This window comes from Sprattus sprattus (assembly GCF_963457725.1).
Source record: "Sprattus sprattus genome assembly, chromosome: 2".
NCBI classification, from domain to species: Eukaryota; Metazoa; Chordata; class Actinopteri; order Clupeiformes; family Clupeidae; genus Sprattus; species Sprattus sprattus.
In genome coordinates, this window is record NC_137921.1 from 61,348,686 (window position 1) to 61,365,816 (window position 17,131).

At 44.3% G+C, this 17,131-nt stretch overlaps 1 protein-coding gene across 9 annotated transcripts in view; it reads right to left on the bottom strand.

Moving 5' to 3' along the window:
* Positions 1-17,131, bottom strand: part of epha7 (eph receptor A7) — a gene marked incomplete at its 3' end in the record, with an annotated part of 48,523 nt that overhangs the window by 15,142 nt on the left and 16,250 nt on the right. For all 9 annotated transcript variants that reach the window (XM_080833179.1, XM_080833178.1, XM_080833177.1 and 6 more), the window contains exon 3: positions 15,696-16,031. In XM_080833179.1, coding sequence (XP_080689305.1) covers positions 15,696-16,031 — 336 coding nt within the window. The remainder of the gene's footprint in view (positions 1-15,695; positions 16,032-17,131) is intronic.

A 17,131-nucleotide genomic window follows, 5' to 3' on the forward strand; every position in this document is an offset into this window, starting at 1 on the left:
TCTTCTAGAAAACTGATTCAACCCAGAGGAAACATGTGCTCTCTTTAAATGTGATAACATCATCATTTTAAACAACGTTCCTCACAGCTCATTTACATTTACCACAAATCCTCTGCTGCTCCCACTGGGAAGGACAAAGCTCAGTCTCATACCATAAATTTCATGCGCTGCCAAGTATGGGCTTTTGTTGACTTTTATAAGCAATCAAAATTTCACTGACAATAAACACGAGTCGACAAGAGGAAGAGAAAAATATAAATTCTACAAAACACAGGCGGGTTTTTCCGGGAGGTCGTTCTGGAATAAATGACAAGGTCAGAAACTGAGGTAAAGCTCTGAGGATTTGTAAATAAATCTCCAAGATTTGCTCAGTCAGTTCTCAGTCCGAGCCCACTTAATCAAAGCATTAGCTCTCTGGAGGCCGTACAGTGCCGTGTATACACTCCTAATTGCAGAATTTCCTGAGATCGACTGATATTACAGCGCAAATTGTCTATGAGTATTTGCGCCCTGTATACTGGAACGGGCTGGTGGATGTTGAAGTCATAAAAATGAACCATGCCAGCTCTAACTCCTTTCTTCCGAGCCATTTCAGAACGGTGATTCTGAACTACCTCCCCACACGTAGGATGTCACAGTGAATTCTCAAAGCTAAAGGGAGACGTAAACCAGATGAGAAATGCAAATCCTGGGGCGCTCAGTAATTTAGCCTGTACCTGGCTTTGCTTATCGCTCCTCTCTGTGACCTTTCCGCTATGAGCTGCTACAAGATGTGTCTTTCCAGATACAGGGGTTGGCCTAAGCACACATATGTGTGTTTGCCTAACCCGCTGACTTTAATCTTAATAACAGGAAGGTCTGGATGTGATGTCAGAGCTCTGAAGCCTGGCTTTGTGGCTGCAGGTATTCACGGGAGCCACTAACCAGCCTGGAGGACCTGAACCTCCTCATTTCTATGAAATGTCAAAGTACATCCTTAAGCCTTTGGAGTTTCTCTCTCTTTCTCTCTCTCTCTCTCTCTCTCTCTCTCTCTCTCTCTCTTTCCCTGTCTCCCACACACACACTAGTAGAGTACATAGAAACATATCACCGGTAGATTATTCACAAGAAGGCTTTAAAATAAAGGGTGGTCTGAGGTCAGACACACTACTGTTATTTAGGGCTTACTAAGGCAACCAAGGCCTCTTATCTCTGTGTGCCTACTGAGGCAGGCCTCCGTGCCTGAGCTCTGCTTCCTTTATCAGCAGTGAATAAATCATATGTTTGGCATAGTGGTGCTGAGGATATTAAAATGTTGTATTAATACAGCTAAACTGTTCCACAGAAACCAGGGGAGAAAATGATCAGTCGGAGTTGGCATCCTAAACATCCATTTATTACTGAAATACCTCTGTCATCACAGAGATGATCACATTAATCAAACCTCATATGCTCTTTAATCACAAACTTGGACAACTTCCACGGCGGCAGACTCCTACCCAGAGACCCTGCAGCCTGTCCTGTAATTTGCAGTGTTTCTCCTGAGCAGGCTCACGAGCGCTGAATTCTGCTGTGAAATGCAGAGCCCCCTCGATGCATCACCACTCGCAAATCAAAGCTGGAAAATGGATCACTGTTCATCCTCGAAGAGGAGCAACCCCTGAAGCCAAACAAATCAGTTTGGACAGCTGTGTGTGTTTGTGTTATGATGAGGACAACATATTCAGGGCTAGCGCTCGCCACTGCATACCTTGCTGTGGCAGGCACATTAAACATGGTGTTGGACAAAAGCGAGCAGTTAAAAGGCCGCCTTCCATTATTTTTATGTGTTTGTGTGATCTGCATGTGTGTTTTGGTGATTCTTCATTTGGCCCGAGACAATGCAATCATTTGTCAGGCGAGGGGGCGCATCTGCAGAAGAGTGGACATGCTCCATTGTGGTAGAAATTGGCATCAAAAAGCAGGAAAGAGATGAGAGGGAAGCTGGTCTTGTTCAACAAACCCTTGAATTTTGGCCCCGGCCAGACAAAACACAAAATGAAAAACAGCTCAGATGGCAGCCAAAACAAAACAGAACCGAAAAAAGAGAAAAGGGAGGCTATGCTATTTCTTTTTGGCTCGGCCAGGTTCATGTTGCCCGTGGCAACGGCCCCCCACTTTAAATGACTGGCTATTGTGGTGCAGGTGAGGTGGGGTGCTTGAGGTTAGGTCACAGCCACACGTTCCCTCCCAGCACCATGCCTCACAGCACACACACACACACACACACACACTACATGCTTCACAGCACACAAACACACACACACGCACACACGCACACACACACACACACACACACACACACACACACACACACACACACACACACTACATGCCTCACAGCACACACACACACACACACACACACACACACACACACACACACACACACACACACACACACTCACACACACACTCACACACACACACACACACACACACACACACACACACACTCACACACTCACACACACACACACACACACACACACACACTCACACACACACACCATGCCTCACAGCACACATACACACATGTCGCGTAACCCAATAAAGCCTGACCGACCGTCACCAGAAACACCAGAATCGCCCAGAAAACCCCTCATTGTGCCTTCAGCTCTGTCATGGCTGAGGTAACATTCTAACACTTCCACACCTCGTGAAGGCACCTGGGCTGCCCCCGGGGGACATAATGACCTTCCATGGAAAACACAGGCACCTTAGAGTGGCCGTTACCGATGAGCAAGGCTCATTTCTGCGTAACAGCCAGGAGTGCCCGTCCCTGTGAGCCACATCACCTCAGCCGAGCAGGGCTGGAAGAGGTAGCTTTTTAAAAATAATAACAAACTGATGTCTGTGTGAGCCACACACTCCGGCACGCTGCTGCACACACACCCTGTGAAGTAAATATGGAGTAATCCCCAGGTCGCTACAGTTGCTAGCAGCACTCACGGTGAGTAACACAGCTTCCAGACACTCCAGACTAAAGCGTGGAGCTCCACCGAGGCCAGACTGCAGGGCAGCTGCTCTTGCGCAAAGTCTCCTGAGTCACCCCATGCGCTCTGTTTGTTTTGTTGCATCTGTCACCATCAGTAAGCCGCCCAATCATTCATCTGTCTCGTGGAGACTTGACGTCTTCATTACAGTCTGACTAACATGAAAGGACACGGCACCACGCACCACATTAGGAGACAAGCCCACGGTCAGCCACACTCGGCAGGTACTTTCCACACCTTCCCTACACTGACGTGAGTAACAACAAGCTGGCAGAAACCGATGATAAGCTAAGAGCGATTCTACATCACTTCTATGGTTTGGACAGCAGGAGATGAGTGCATGACTGCTGCTCTTGCAGGACCAAAATGACTCATCCTGAAAGGGTTTCCTATATCACAAGATGAAAGACTTCAGCTCTTTTTTTAGGGGATTTGTTTTTTGTTCTCTTGAAGACAACCAAGCTGATTTCCACACTTCTTTGCCTATCACAATCAGGTTTGATCCTGCCCCGTAATGAGGATTTATTGTTATGTGCGTGCTGAAAGCTCTTTGCCCGCATAAAGCTCATTGGAGTCCTCAGTTCCCAGCTCAGAACTGGGAGAAAGCTGAATACCATGTGAAAAGGCTGATTATTCTTTGAGGTTTTTTTTTTCCACCCCGCCCAGGAATCAGCTGGTGATTTCAAATGTCTGCAGCCTGAGCTGTGTTGAGTGATATGCTACCTGCTAAAACAATGGCCTCTCTCAGGTCACCGAGGCCAAACTCCAGACAACTGAGACTTTCACTACTGCACACAAAGGAGAGGCTCTCTGTGTCCTTTGACTCCCTCACACACACACACACACACACACACACACACACACACACACACACACACACACACACACACACACACACACACACACACACACACACACACACACACACACACACACACACACACACACTTCTGCCAACCTTTCCACGTATAACTCCTCTCTCTCTATGATTGACCGGTATGAGAAGACTACGTTGCTTTGCCAAATCTGCCTATAACTGGCGCATGATCAGGAAAACACATAGCGGATCAAATAAAGAGGCTAGCCTTATTCCCGGACATGAGAGCTAATCCTAATCCACTTCACCACTGTTTTGTTAAATGACAACAACCTTAATACGGTTTTATGTGCCGGGGGTTGGCAGGTATGGCTAGGACTCCCAACAGGAGGAAGGAAACTTATTGCTCTAAATAAAGTGTCCTTCAATCTCTGCTATGACATGGACTTTTGGCTCTTTTCGAATATACTCAGGTGGTATAAACTCTAAAGCTCCTAGTGTCCTGTTTCGAGGCTTTCCTGAATCCTTTGTTAATCTCATGAATCAATATGTATTTAAAGTAAGGCTTATCTTCTCAAAAGATGCAGTATATGTTGCAGGTTGCTATAATCCCCAATTTAATGCACTTCACATATTAATGTATTTATTGTAAAAAGTTGCTCTAGAAACCATAAACAAGTACATGTTTTGTATTATGGAATGTCTTGAGATATTTATAGATAGCTTTCTTTTCGATGGTTGGAGAAACACACATGACATGTTGTATTATTTCAGGCTGAAACAAACAGTTGATCCAAATTCTCTTTTCCATGGCGAGTAGAATCACGGTTCAATGAGCATTCTTGTTTATTCATCAAGGTGAAGATGAGATGGGTGAAATGAAACATAAAAATTAGATATGTGAACAAGTAAAAAGATTGCCGTTGTTCACAGCAAAAGAGCATTCAATATGGTAGTGCTGTGTCTTAAAAGAGAATGCAATAACAACAGCCATAGAGGAAGAAACAGCAGTGTATCCAATGGACAGTATACAACTATTAAACCATAAACACCTTCACCAAAGGTCAGGCCAATTACTTTAATTGTGTTTGATTGCAAAGCACTACAGAAAGAGCAGAGAAATGTCTTTGAAATAAATACGGATTAGGTCACAAATGATGTGCCATTAAGTAATCACTGAAGACACATTTTGTGTAATTGCTCTATTACCTGGATAACGTTTTCTAATTTAGGATCAAAGCAACATTTCGACGCCTTTGTGGAGGGGTTATTGGAAGTTCCTGATAATGACAAACCCAAGGAATGGTCAAATAAAAAGTTAGCTGGGCTGAGTGGATGAATCACTCTCTCTGCCAGCATGAAAGGAGCAGAGCGAATGGAAAGGAATGAAACGTAAGAGCCAAACAGAAAGCCTGGCAGACGCTTTGAAGTAAGGCCTGATTAGAGTTTGGAGCGCGGCCAGACACAAAAAAATGAAGTCTTCACTTTCAGTTTTTTACTTTTCTTCCTTTAATTCAAAGAAAAGACAGGTATTTAATGTCCAACAACTTCTCATCATGCCTTGTTTTTAACCCTCACATTGGAGCATTTGTAGAAGAAAGAACATGAGGCCAGGTCCATCACCTAAGTAAATATATGCTCCCGGTCAAATAAAACCCACAGCCTCCAAGTGGAACTAACCAGTAGTCAATTTCTTGCAGCTCTTTTAATTGTGTTGTCTCTTAAAATGCTCTGCTCTAACACAATTGCCATTAATCACACGGCACCATTAAAAAGGCCGCTGTATCCTGTTCTTTGTCTTGTAGGCTTAATTGCCTTAAATCCTCAATGCTGAAGAATAGCTTTTCAATTCTATAACCCACTCGCTATTTCAGGCAGGCACAATGCGTATTGAGGATTAGTGAGGAAGTGTGGGCCCTAGATGATTCTGATGCATACATATCTGCTTTCTTATAGCACTGACCTCAGCTCTCACAGTTTTTGAGTTTCATATTTTAAAACTCTTATTCGCTATTATGTTTCTTTTCTCTCTGATGGAACACTCCCCCAATCTCTTCCACTTTCTGCAACTGTGCGCGAGGCCGAGGTCCTACTGAGTGTAGGCTACTATTCTAACCACACTTTTGAGACAGCCAGCCCAGGTGTTGCTGTGTGATGTAGCACTACAGTAATTGGCATGTTCTCCTGGTTGGGGCATTAGGACAGAGGCTTAACTCTAAGTGGGAGGGCTGGACAATCGTTTGCTTTTCAGGGCGTCTTGGTCTCTATGCCAACCCCCTTTTTTCCAATTACCCAATACACACTGGCCGACAGGCGCATTTACCTCTCTTTGTGTCACTGAGCAGCTTTTCTTAGAACATCCAGGTCTACTTGGTTGCCCGTTAATTGGAGGATGTTGCCGTATTATTATGTAAATACAGGAACTTTTCAATCAATTTATATGGGATTGCTTTTTGTAAGCTGGAGGTTACAAAACTAACAACTGATAAAGACCCGCTGTGTGGCCCTCACCGCTGCCAGCCAGACAGAGAGAGCCGCCCAAGCTGATATGTTGATGGACCTGTCAATATTCATCATGAGCGCACATCAAGCAGAATAGGGCCTTTTTTCTCTCAGTTACCAGTTACTGGTCTGCTCTGCTAGGCCCCATGCTGCTATTCTGCTTACGTAACAGTTACTGAAAAAAGAAAAAGATGGATTATCTCACAATGTAAAATTTCTAAAACAATCCTAGAAGAAGTATCAGCCTACACTGTGAGAAGATGTATCTGCCTACACCGTGAGAGGATGTATCTGCCTACTCCGTGACAAGATACATGTTGTAGAGGGGGAAAACAATGGAGAATGCAGCAGTGTGTATCACAGCCATGTACTCGACTCCAGCCAGGTTGTTGACATCTAATGCGGTCTGAGAGCAGAATGCTTGTCAAGATGGGAATGCTTTGAATGCTGCACTAAATATCTCAACACGTGCTGGCAGTCAGCCATCCAAGCCAGGAGCATGGCAGCAAGGCAATTCACGGCAAACTCAAAGAATTACATTTTTTTTTTTACTCTTAACACTCTTCTCCAAGGATATGTGGCCTTCCCAGTTTCATTGGAGAATAATAAACTGACAACAGAGCCTTGTGTCTTTGGAAGAGGATCATATGGTAGATCCTGCGGGATACTTGGAGAGATAAAAAGTTGGTGCAGACAGACCCTGTATCCAGACATTGCAGGAAAACGTGTCTGTCAACCCTTCTCTCTATGGTGTAGCAGACATACCTGGGCCCATACTCACAGAGCATCTTAAGCCTAAGGCTTAGACTTACCTCCACACTTGCCCATTTAGGAGAAACTCCTACAAATAACACTAAGACCAACACCTAAATAACGCAAAATGGCATCTATCGTTCAACATTACAATGTTTTGGAATGCAGAGGCAGAATTACTGCAAAAGATGCTGTATCAATCTCGATGGAGTAATGAGCCTATGAGGCTTGGAAGGGAGGCAATAACGTCAGTCAACTGAAACAACCGGCTCAGTGGCTAAATTGAATTGAATGTTGTGTTTGATTGTAAAATCAAACTAGCTCCTCGTACACAAACATGTTATCATACAGATGTACTTGTTTTGAGCTGTGCAGAGATACTTTTAGGGTGACGTATTCCATTATTACTTTGTGTCACGTATTTATTTATTTGTATTTCTTCGTGGAGGGCTATGAAGCGCATGCCTACTCACCGGCACAGACCTGTCTCTCATCAACCAATTATAGAGGTGTTTGTAAGCAAGCTTGTGCATGAGACTTGACTTGACGACTAGCCATAGCAACAGAGTTTTAGCTTAGGGGTTTTCTCTTTTCCTTTGTGAAAGCTGGCTCAACAGCTTTGGGGATAGGATTTAGGAGAAAAACATTTAGTACTCTTAGTGGATGCTTTGCACAGGCCCAGGTGTTTTTCTCTATAGTGTAGAGTACAGTGTATTTCAAAATGCATGCTTTTTACATTGTATCTCTATTATCTTTTCCTGATACTCAGTGTTTGTAAGTTAAAGTTTTTGTTGCACTTTTTTTGCAAATAATACTGTGCAAAATAGATGATTTGGTTATGTTTTACACTCTCTCTTCACTGTAGCTCTATCTACTAGAGATGCACCGATATGGAATTTTAGGGCCGATACCGATAACCGATAATTATTGGTTTATTGTGGCCGATACCGATACGATAACCGATATTTTTTTGTATTTAAAAATAAAGGGTACAAAAGGTTTTAGATGTGCCTTTTTATTTTCTCAAATGTTAGGGCACAAGAAATTTCATCAAAAGCAACACACTTGATGGCTAGAGCCCTCAACAGGATGCACTACAACGCTTAACATGTAGTACTTTATATTCACTATAATATCACGTTTAGTGTAGCCAGGCAACGGACCTATGAGTATAACAGGCTACCCGGGAAAACATATTTGGAGGGAAATTAGACGTTAAAAATATCGGCTTAAATTATCGGCCAAAATTATGATATCGGTATAATAATAATATTTTATTTTTTCCACTTATCTGCCACTAATATATCGGCCGCCGATATATCGTGCATCTCTACTATCTACTTGTGGAAATAAAAGTGTTACCGTCCCTGCTGCTGTTGAAAGTCATTGTTTGCACTGGTAACCAGAGGTCAATGATCTGGATTATTCCCGTTATTCTTTCAGATGAGTTTCTCCTGTCAGAGGACAACTATTCTTCTGTATGGCAACTGGTTAGTTTGAGCTTGTTCATTTTGAGGACTTTTGAAAGAATCACAGACCAAAAAAAACTCACTTTGAACGGCACACTCCAGAAGGTTGCGCAAAATGACATGTCCAAGGTTGGCCATCCAATTAAATTCATCACTGCCATACATTGGTCCCGATGAAAGTCTCATATCAGACACACACACAATAATCATACTTTTGAAACCTCAATGAAAACACGGAGAAAGGGCCCAACTGCCCTGGGAATTAACAAAAGCCTTTCAATCCACTAATGATTTCACCGTACCAAGGCCCTGATGGATCAGCAGGGAACTGGAGACGCGGAAGCCAGGGACTTTACAAAAGCACACAACCATTTCTCTCTCAGCATTCTCAGCCTCCTCCGCAGCCCCTAACTAACACACTCAGGTCAGATGTGCTCTCCATCTGCTCCAGAGTGAATTCTCACACACCCGTCTGTGAGCGACCATAATCTTTTTACTGTTGTTTTACACTGTGCCATTAAAAGCAAGGCACCAGATGGCAGTCATATATTCCCCCAGCTTTGATAAAAAGGCATTAGCGCCGGGGCGCTGTCAGCACACGGGGTTGGGTCCGCCAGCTGATGAATACTAGCAGGTGCCTGCGACAAGTTTAGGCCGAAGCTAAGGCTATTTGACGCAACACCTTCCAGAGGTTGAGAGGTTAGTAATAACCGGCTGTGGCGGGGGTGCCCACTGCAGCACTGCAACCCCCCCCCCCCCCGCACCCCCCATGGCAGTGTCGGTCGTGACTCAGGCTCATTATCATTTCTATGCGTGATGATGTGAGGAAAGGGGAGGGGGGTGAACCAGGGGGGTTGAAGACATAATTAGTTCTCCTCACCACAGGAGACAGTATGTTGATGAGACAATATGAGAATGAAAAGAGTAACTTTTTTCCCCATCATGCCCTTCATTTCCTTTCGAGTGACAAAACTAAAACACACAAATTCCTAACAAAATCGTATTCATTTTTTTTTTGGTGCAAAATATCTCCATTTGGAACAATGGCTTGACTGGGGTGCACCGAAACAGTGGAATCAGAGCAAAGTGCAGTTGTGTGAACACAGAAGTATATTGTACACTGGAGATAGTGTGACAAGCTGAACTAGACTGTGGCAAGATATCAAATACCTCTTACATTAGACTACAGACATCGCTTTCCCAGGACCTGGCAGTTAGATTTCTACCTGTCACAGCAACTAAAACATTCTGGTTTACAAGACCTCCCCAAATACCACAGCTGTTTTGTTAAAACAAAAAAACAGAAGAAAAAAAAACACTCCTTTCACATTGCACGCCACTAGCAGCAAGAGAATAGAGTTATGGCTGACCAGTGTGTGTTCATGGGGACTTAGGCCCTATCAGCTACCTTTGACATGCATCACAGTTGGGTGCCTTTCCCTCTGACAGGAAATGAAACACATTCCTGCAATGGTGACAGTCTGCTGCAGGTTCAGCCTTAAGTGTGGGACCTGTCACTCAACTCATGCATTTGAGGGAGAGAGAGGGCGAGGGAGAGGGCGAGAGAGAAGAGGGGGAGAGGGAGAAAGACAGACAGATGGACTGACAGACAGATAGATAGACAGGTTTACTGTGCCATCCGTCATACAAGGGCAGTAAAGAGGAAAGGCTATGCATAGCATGGGCAGACAGCTCGGAACTTATGTGATCTTAACAATAGCCTGCCTGTCTCCTCTCTGAACGCACAAATCACCTTTCAGAAAAAGCACAAAATAATGCGTTTCAAAATGGACAAGCTTAAGAATACTTTTTTGCTGGAATACTCTTGACTCTTGTACTCTTGTTTGAAGGCAAAAAAATAACGAAATAATTCATAACCCGCCAAGAAAAAACCTCTTTAAGAAGTAAGATATCAATGTAAGAATAGCCGGGTGAAAAACAACATAATGGTGTGCTGAACATACAGTTTTATCTCCCCCTCAATCATTCATTCTCATTCATTCATAATGGACACTGGACAAAAGCTGCCTCACCATCAGCTATATTTTCATTACCGGTGCATTGTTCCCAGGTTCTCATGCTGTTATTAACAATAACTCTCCCCTGCATTACCCATACAGACTGCTCCAATTAATGTCTGCCACTCAAACACCGTGGACAATGACCCGCCGAGCAAAAATTAATCTGGTAAAAGATTTCCATTTCCGTTCCGTATAATATTTCTTAAGACCTCAGGGACGCCTACCCAGTCTATGCCTTGTCGAAGGCGCCGTAATACATAATGCTGTGTGGTTATTGATTACATATTGGTGATTTTGAGCTTTTCCTTCAAATGGAAGAAAAAAAATATGCTCTCAGGTATGTCCAGGAGATTCAGTACATGGTGTACGCCTCTCCTCAAAGGGACACGTCTCAATTTCAGGATTTTCTTTTCTTGCAGCCATTAACAATGTATTTACTTGTGGAAAACTTAAGAAACTTTGTTGCTGCTTCGCAGGCGTCTAAATAATTGAGTGAGTCTGCGTGTCCTCATCAGGAGAGCAGAGATGCAGGCTGGGAGATGAAACTGAATAAGAGCTAGCATTGTCTTTCAACTCAGACAGACTCCCAGCTGAGGCACAGGCGTCCTAATCATGAAAGTTACAGCTTTCACAAGTGTGTATCAAATGAAAGCCATGCTAACACGTCCCACCGACACATAAACTCAAACACACATATTATCACACAGACCAAAGACGATCCTCCCCCACACACGCACACTCCTGCAAACACACAGATGGTCTGTGAAAAATATCATTTAAAACGGTCAGAGAGACACATCTATTTTTTCTCAGCTGAATTAGCAGACTTATTAACAGGATGGAGGATAAATTTGCCATATTTTCCGGCGACATTTATTGGCGGGTGACAAATCTGTCATTGCAGCTCTCCAGACTGTGTGTAAAAAAAGGCGCCCGTGTCCCGTCCTGGCGGAGAGCTGGGCGTGCGGCTGCCTGTGCGGACAGGGGGAGCGTGACGCACTTAAAGCCCTGGGTTTCCTCCGCGAGGCTCTGCCCTGCAGCCTGTCCACTTGACGTGATAGGGACCAGCTCAAGGGGAAAAAGGGAACAGGGGCTACTGTGAGGTGGTGCTCGCTCAAGCGCAGAAGATTCAGGGGGATTTGGGAGGCCGCGTCTGCCAGCAATAAAAGGCTGAAACAGGATACTTGGGGAGATTAATTACCTAGATAGGGCACGATAATGCCATTTAAATGGGAAAGTAATTAAAGTGCACCTTCCATGAAAATTATTCATTGCTGACGGATTGGGTGACAGACAAATCAGGAGGCATTTGCGAGAAAGCTACAGGTTAAGTGCTGAAAGCCTGCGCCTGGTGAGACCACCATCGCTTTAGCGCGGCTGCTGAATATCACTGTTTGGTCCAGCTCTCATCAAATGACAGCTGCTGTGTGGGGTGATGCTTAAAAGGAGAGTGAGAAAAAGAGTAGGTGGTCATTCAGGTAATGTGACACCACACACACACACAGTCCCTCTACAGAGGGGCCATTCACTTCACTGGTCAGCTAAAGAGTCCCTCAAATGTAGCACTCTATTGCTGCATATCCTTTAGCAAGACATCTTCTCAATGTCCCCAAATGGTCACTATGGAGAAAATATAATACACACTACAGTCTAACTAAGCAAACTGGTCATGGCCTAAGCGCTTAAGTCTGAACTTTTGAATGTCCCATTAACCAGTGAATAAAGACTTGCAGCTTGGCCATGAAAATGAATGCATGGCATTGCTAGTCTTTCTTTACTTTCAAAAGCTGTGATAGCCCATAAATCTCCCTTCAAACCAAATGCAACAAAAAACCATTGAAGAGATATTCGTCCGGCTTAAATTGTTCAATGAAAAACTAGACTCTGCAAAACAGCTCAGTGCACATCAATGGTGCACAATAGTGGAAACTTCTTTTATTGTTATCAGCCCAGAAAATCCATAGTGGTGCATCCCTAATGCAAAAGACCGCTAGTGTAAAGAGGAGGAAAGGCACACAATGCCAGCTATGGCAGACGGCTAAATTAAAAGCAAGCTATTCTCAATATTATTTGCTTCTCAGGCACAGCAAGGTACAGAAGGCTTTTCAGATCAAAGTGAAATGCTTAGTCTACATTGAAGCATGCTAAGTTTTTTTTCTCCCATTAACACAAAAAGGGAGCTGAGGGAACACCAACTCTCTCTGAATGTTTGAACATTTTTACACGTGCAGCTTTCCTTTTAAGTAGGAAGTGGCAGAGAAGCATGAAGAATAGAAGATGAATGAAGATTAAGCCATACATTGTTGAATGAGCTTAACTTTTATCTGTTGTGTGACAGTGTAGAAGTAACATAAATAGTAGTTGCCCTGGCAGGCCTACAGAACATCTGGTTATGAGCAGAAGTTAATGTTGCCATTTCAGAAAAAAAAAAATACTTGAAAATATATAAATAATGCATTCACCATAATGCATTTCAGATATAAACGAGTCCTTTCACAAAGTGGATTACAAATCACACACTTGAACTCACTGATAGCCGCACCAGAGTTTTTATACAAAAAATATGGCTCCGTGTCGGCAGAGCCAGGCATCGGTGCATAGCCTGTACATAGCCTTTGCACGACATGTGCATTTGGCATTAAAATCAATTTCCACGGCAACTCATCCGCCCTCTTTATTACGTGCCTTATGCCTCTTGCTGTCTGTGCACCTGAACACAGAAGGTCTGAGCCTGCAGTAAGCAGCTGAGGCCAATCCTATTTCTGCTCTGCTCTGCTCTGCTATGCTCTCCTCAGAGGGTATTTTGGCTGGAATAGCAAATGCGCCTTTGAATAAATATTAATAGTTCTTCCATAAGAAAATCCCCACTCACAGCCCTCTGAAAGAACAAAGTGCCTTGTTTACAAGTGAGCTGCATGAGAATGTGAACAAAGAGTGGCGTCCAGGGCAGCTCTGTAGAGCTGTGGAGTGACAAAGGAGCCCTGATTGAAATGCACTCTGCCCAAGTTCCCATGTCATATCCGACAAAGATCACACTAACTCGCAATCATCCTGGGAGGTGGACGTAGACAGGAGACACCCATACACACACACACACACACACACACACACACACACACACCAGCGAGCGCGCAACGATGATGATCCTGCCATTTTTAAAAACACTCACCATTTAAACTCATTTAAAGTCAGAGATGAGCAGTAATTAGGTTTCAGGGAACAATAAGTACTCAGCACCTTTCCTGGTTCTCGCCTCACCCAAGACAGTTCCATCTGTATAATTAGTTGAGGTGTGAATTCTTCATCAGATGCATAACCATCTGCATTCATGCAGTGCACAGTCGACAGCTCAACCCCCCCCCCATCCCCAGACAACATACACACACTCCATCAACACCCCCATACCCCACACTCATTATCATGCTGTGGGGAGATAGAGGTCTGTAGCTCTCTACTCACTAGCTCTTTCTTCGGACTGTTTCTTCAGGCCTAAAAGGTTAATCAATACAGCACAGTGTTTTAGATGAAAAAGTTAAAACAAGGGGGTCTGGCAATTATAAGGCTTGGTCCAAACCAGAAGCCTGAATCTTCCATAAGCGAATACTAAGGTACTGAGGCCGTTCCTCCTGCTAAAACAGCAAGCTGTATAGTTTCAGTCTGCGTATGTGCAAGATCCTATACTGCTGACACATGATTATACATTTCCTTCATGCTTACTGTCTACCTTGACTAACTCATTTCATAGAGGACTGATTTTCATCAGCGTAGCAGCTTCCCTTAGATACCATTGCCATCATTTCAGAGTGAATTCGCATTTGTAATAAGAATATGGGTACCCCCACAACCATCTCCTTCAAATGATGTGTCCTTTCGTCCTTCGTCCTTGCAAAGGAAACCCTCAGCACAATCCAGTGTGTCTCTGTCATGCATCGTGTCACTGAACATACATCATCCCCGGCAGTTCATCTTCCATTCTAGCTGCTCTCTGCCAACAATTATCCCCTCTCTCTCCCTCTGACCTGCCGGCAGATTGAGGAAGAGACTGCCAGACACGCCAATTTCCGAGATGCTGTAATGTTTATATCCTTCAACCCCTCCCCCCCCCTGTTTTCTACAAGCATGATGAAGTATACGAGCATCACTATCCTAAGGGGTTACGCTGGAGCAGTTAGCAATAATAACAGACACGAATTTCCAAACACGAGAGAGCTGTTCATCTCCAATGGTTGTAATGCCTTCATTTGACAGTATAAACCATGCTGTCGACATGGCACTGAGGCTACTGGTGGAGGGCGACCGACCCTCTATTAATGACCATAGTCAGTATGCACTTTAAGGCAAATCGCATTTCATGGATGCTTGAGCATGAAAGAGAGATCTTGTTTAGTGGCTCCATAGAAATGGTTCATTAAAAGAAAAGGTCTACTTTGCCATTTGGAGCAGTCCGCTGCCAAGGATACAACATTTCAATTATCGGGGGAGCTCCCTGGAGAGTGAGCGATATGCCTGGGCTCCCATGGTGGAACTGGGAGCAATGCTCACACTGATGTTTGCAGAGAGATAAGGACCATCTACAATTATTCACCACTTGATATATCTGACTTCGAGGAGCATTAACATATTTTTTTCACACATTTAGGGGAGCCATCCAGGGAAATGTCCGTCTGTCATGTGTGAAGTGATGCTAAAGACGGGCGTCTGTCATTTCTTAGAATTGATGGTTAGCAGGGCATGAATGCTGCCTCTTACACAGGGGATACGCTAGAGCCAACCATTAAAAAAATATCCAACTGCAAATTATGAATTGCTATAAAAGCCACTGCCAAATAATTTGTCAAATTATCCCACAAAAGTAATTCATGCAATTCTTTCAAAGCACGTAGCCTCAAGCCAAGGAACACATAGAAATCAGTGAAACCGAGCTCTGCGCCCAATGAAAATTAATGAAATGAGGCTCTCACAGCAGCACATCGACAGACACACCATCAGAGACTTTCCTTGTACAAATAAAAGAGCCCGCCATTGAGAGAAACATGAGAGTGAAACAACAAAAACATTTCAGGAGAGCAATTACAGAACTCTTCACGGTGCCACCCTCCCCCGTCGCACTCCCCCCTACCTGCTTGGCTGGTGGTGATGCTGACTGCAGCGAAGAGCCTCTGGGTGCGGCTGAGGTCGGAGACGCCATTGACGGCCTCCACCTCAAAGGTGTAGTTGGCGTGGGCCAGCAGGTCGCTGATGGTGACGTAGGTGTCCCCTAATCCAGACTGCTGGGGCGAGAAGCCCACGTTGCCGCTGCAGGCCACGCACTCCTCTGGCTCCCAGCTGCAGCGCCGGCATATAATCCTGTACGAGACGTCGTTGCGGCCACCCGTGTCTGCTGGGGGGCTCCACTCCAGGCTCACCGTAGTCTGGTTGATGTTGTAGACCAGGTTCTGTGGAGCCGAGGGGGGCCCTGTCACAGGAGAGAAGGGGGAGGGGGGACAGGGGAAACAGCTGTAAGTAACGCTACGCCACGGAGAGTGACAACTGATTGGGTTCAGAGACTGGATCTACGGTTCCTTTAAAAAAGGCCATGGGACGCGGCCAGCTCGGTGCCCGCAGCAGAAATACAGACACGCAATTACACTGTAACCTAGATACATAGAGATATTCTGGACTGCTGGGGAGTGAGACGCGAGCGCTGCCAAGGTCAATGCAGAAAGGCCGTAAAACATCATGGGAATCGTGCGGCCATGGCCGTGCGCTTTGAGCATTTGGGGGGGTGAATGGAAAAAAAGATACAGGAGAAAAAAAGACAGACTTATCACAGTTCTTCCTGGCAGACTTGAAATCCATTGAAAAAAAAAAAAATTGGCTGCCGGTAAAATGATAAGTTTCCATTGTAATGAGCAGTGGGGAGAAGACACTTAAAAGTTTACGTTTTTGACAAATGGGCAGACCATGATTCTGACTCACCCAAGAATTTATGAGTCCGATTAAAACCAAGTTATCGCCCTACAATAGCAGCTTAACACAAAAGGTCGTTTAGGCACAATGCTTCATATTTCACAGCCACAAATGACTACACAAGGACCCAGACGCGCTCTCCTCTCTCGTAACATGAAATGCCATAGGAACTAGCTCATCTAATTAAGAAATTATTTCAGCACAGCCATTATTACAATACAACATCCAGACCTCCTTTTAATGACCCAGATGTTTTCATAATGATTTTTTGAGTGCCTATTTATTACCCCTTTAATGTCACAAAGAAGTATATTCTTTATGGCTGTTCTGTTAGAAATACATTTCATTTTCAAACAAGAACACAAGTGATTTAATTTCCTTATTTAATTTACACTTTCCTTCCACTGAGCTGAATGAAAATACCTGACATGACACATTTACTTACATTTAAAGATTATGCACATGCATAAGGTGAAATGGGGAGGACCAAAACTCTGAAAACATCACTAGGCTCTGAATGGGTAATGTGGCACTTGAGGTTCTTTGCCCCGTTCCTCTCATTAAGCTAATGGCGAGCCCCAGCCATCCATATTCAGAGGCGAGACA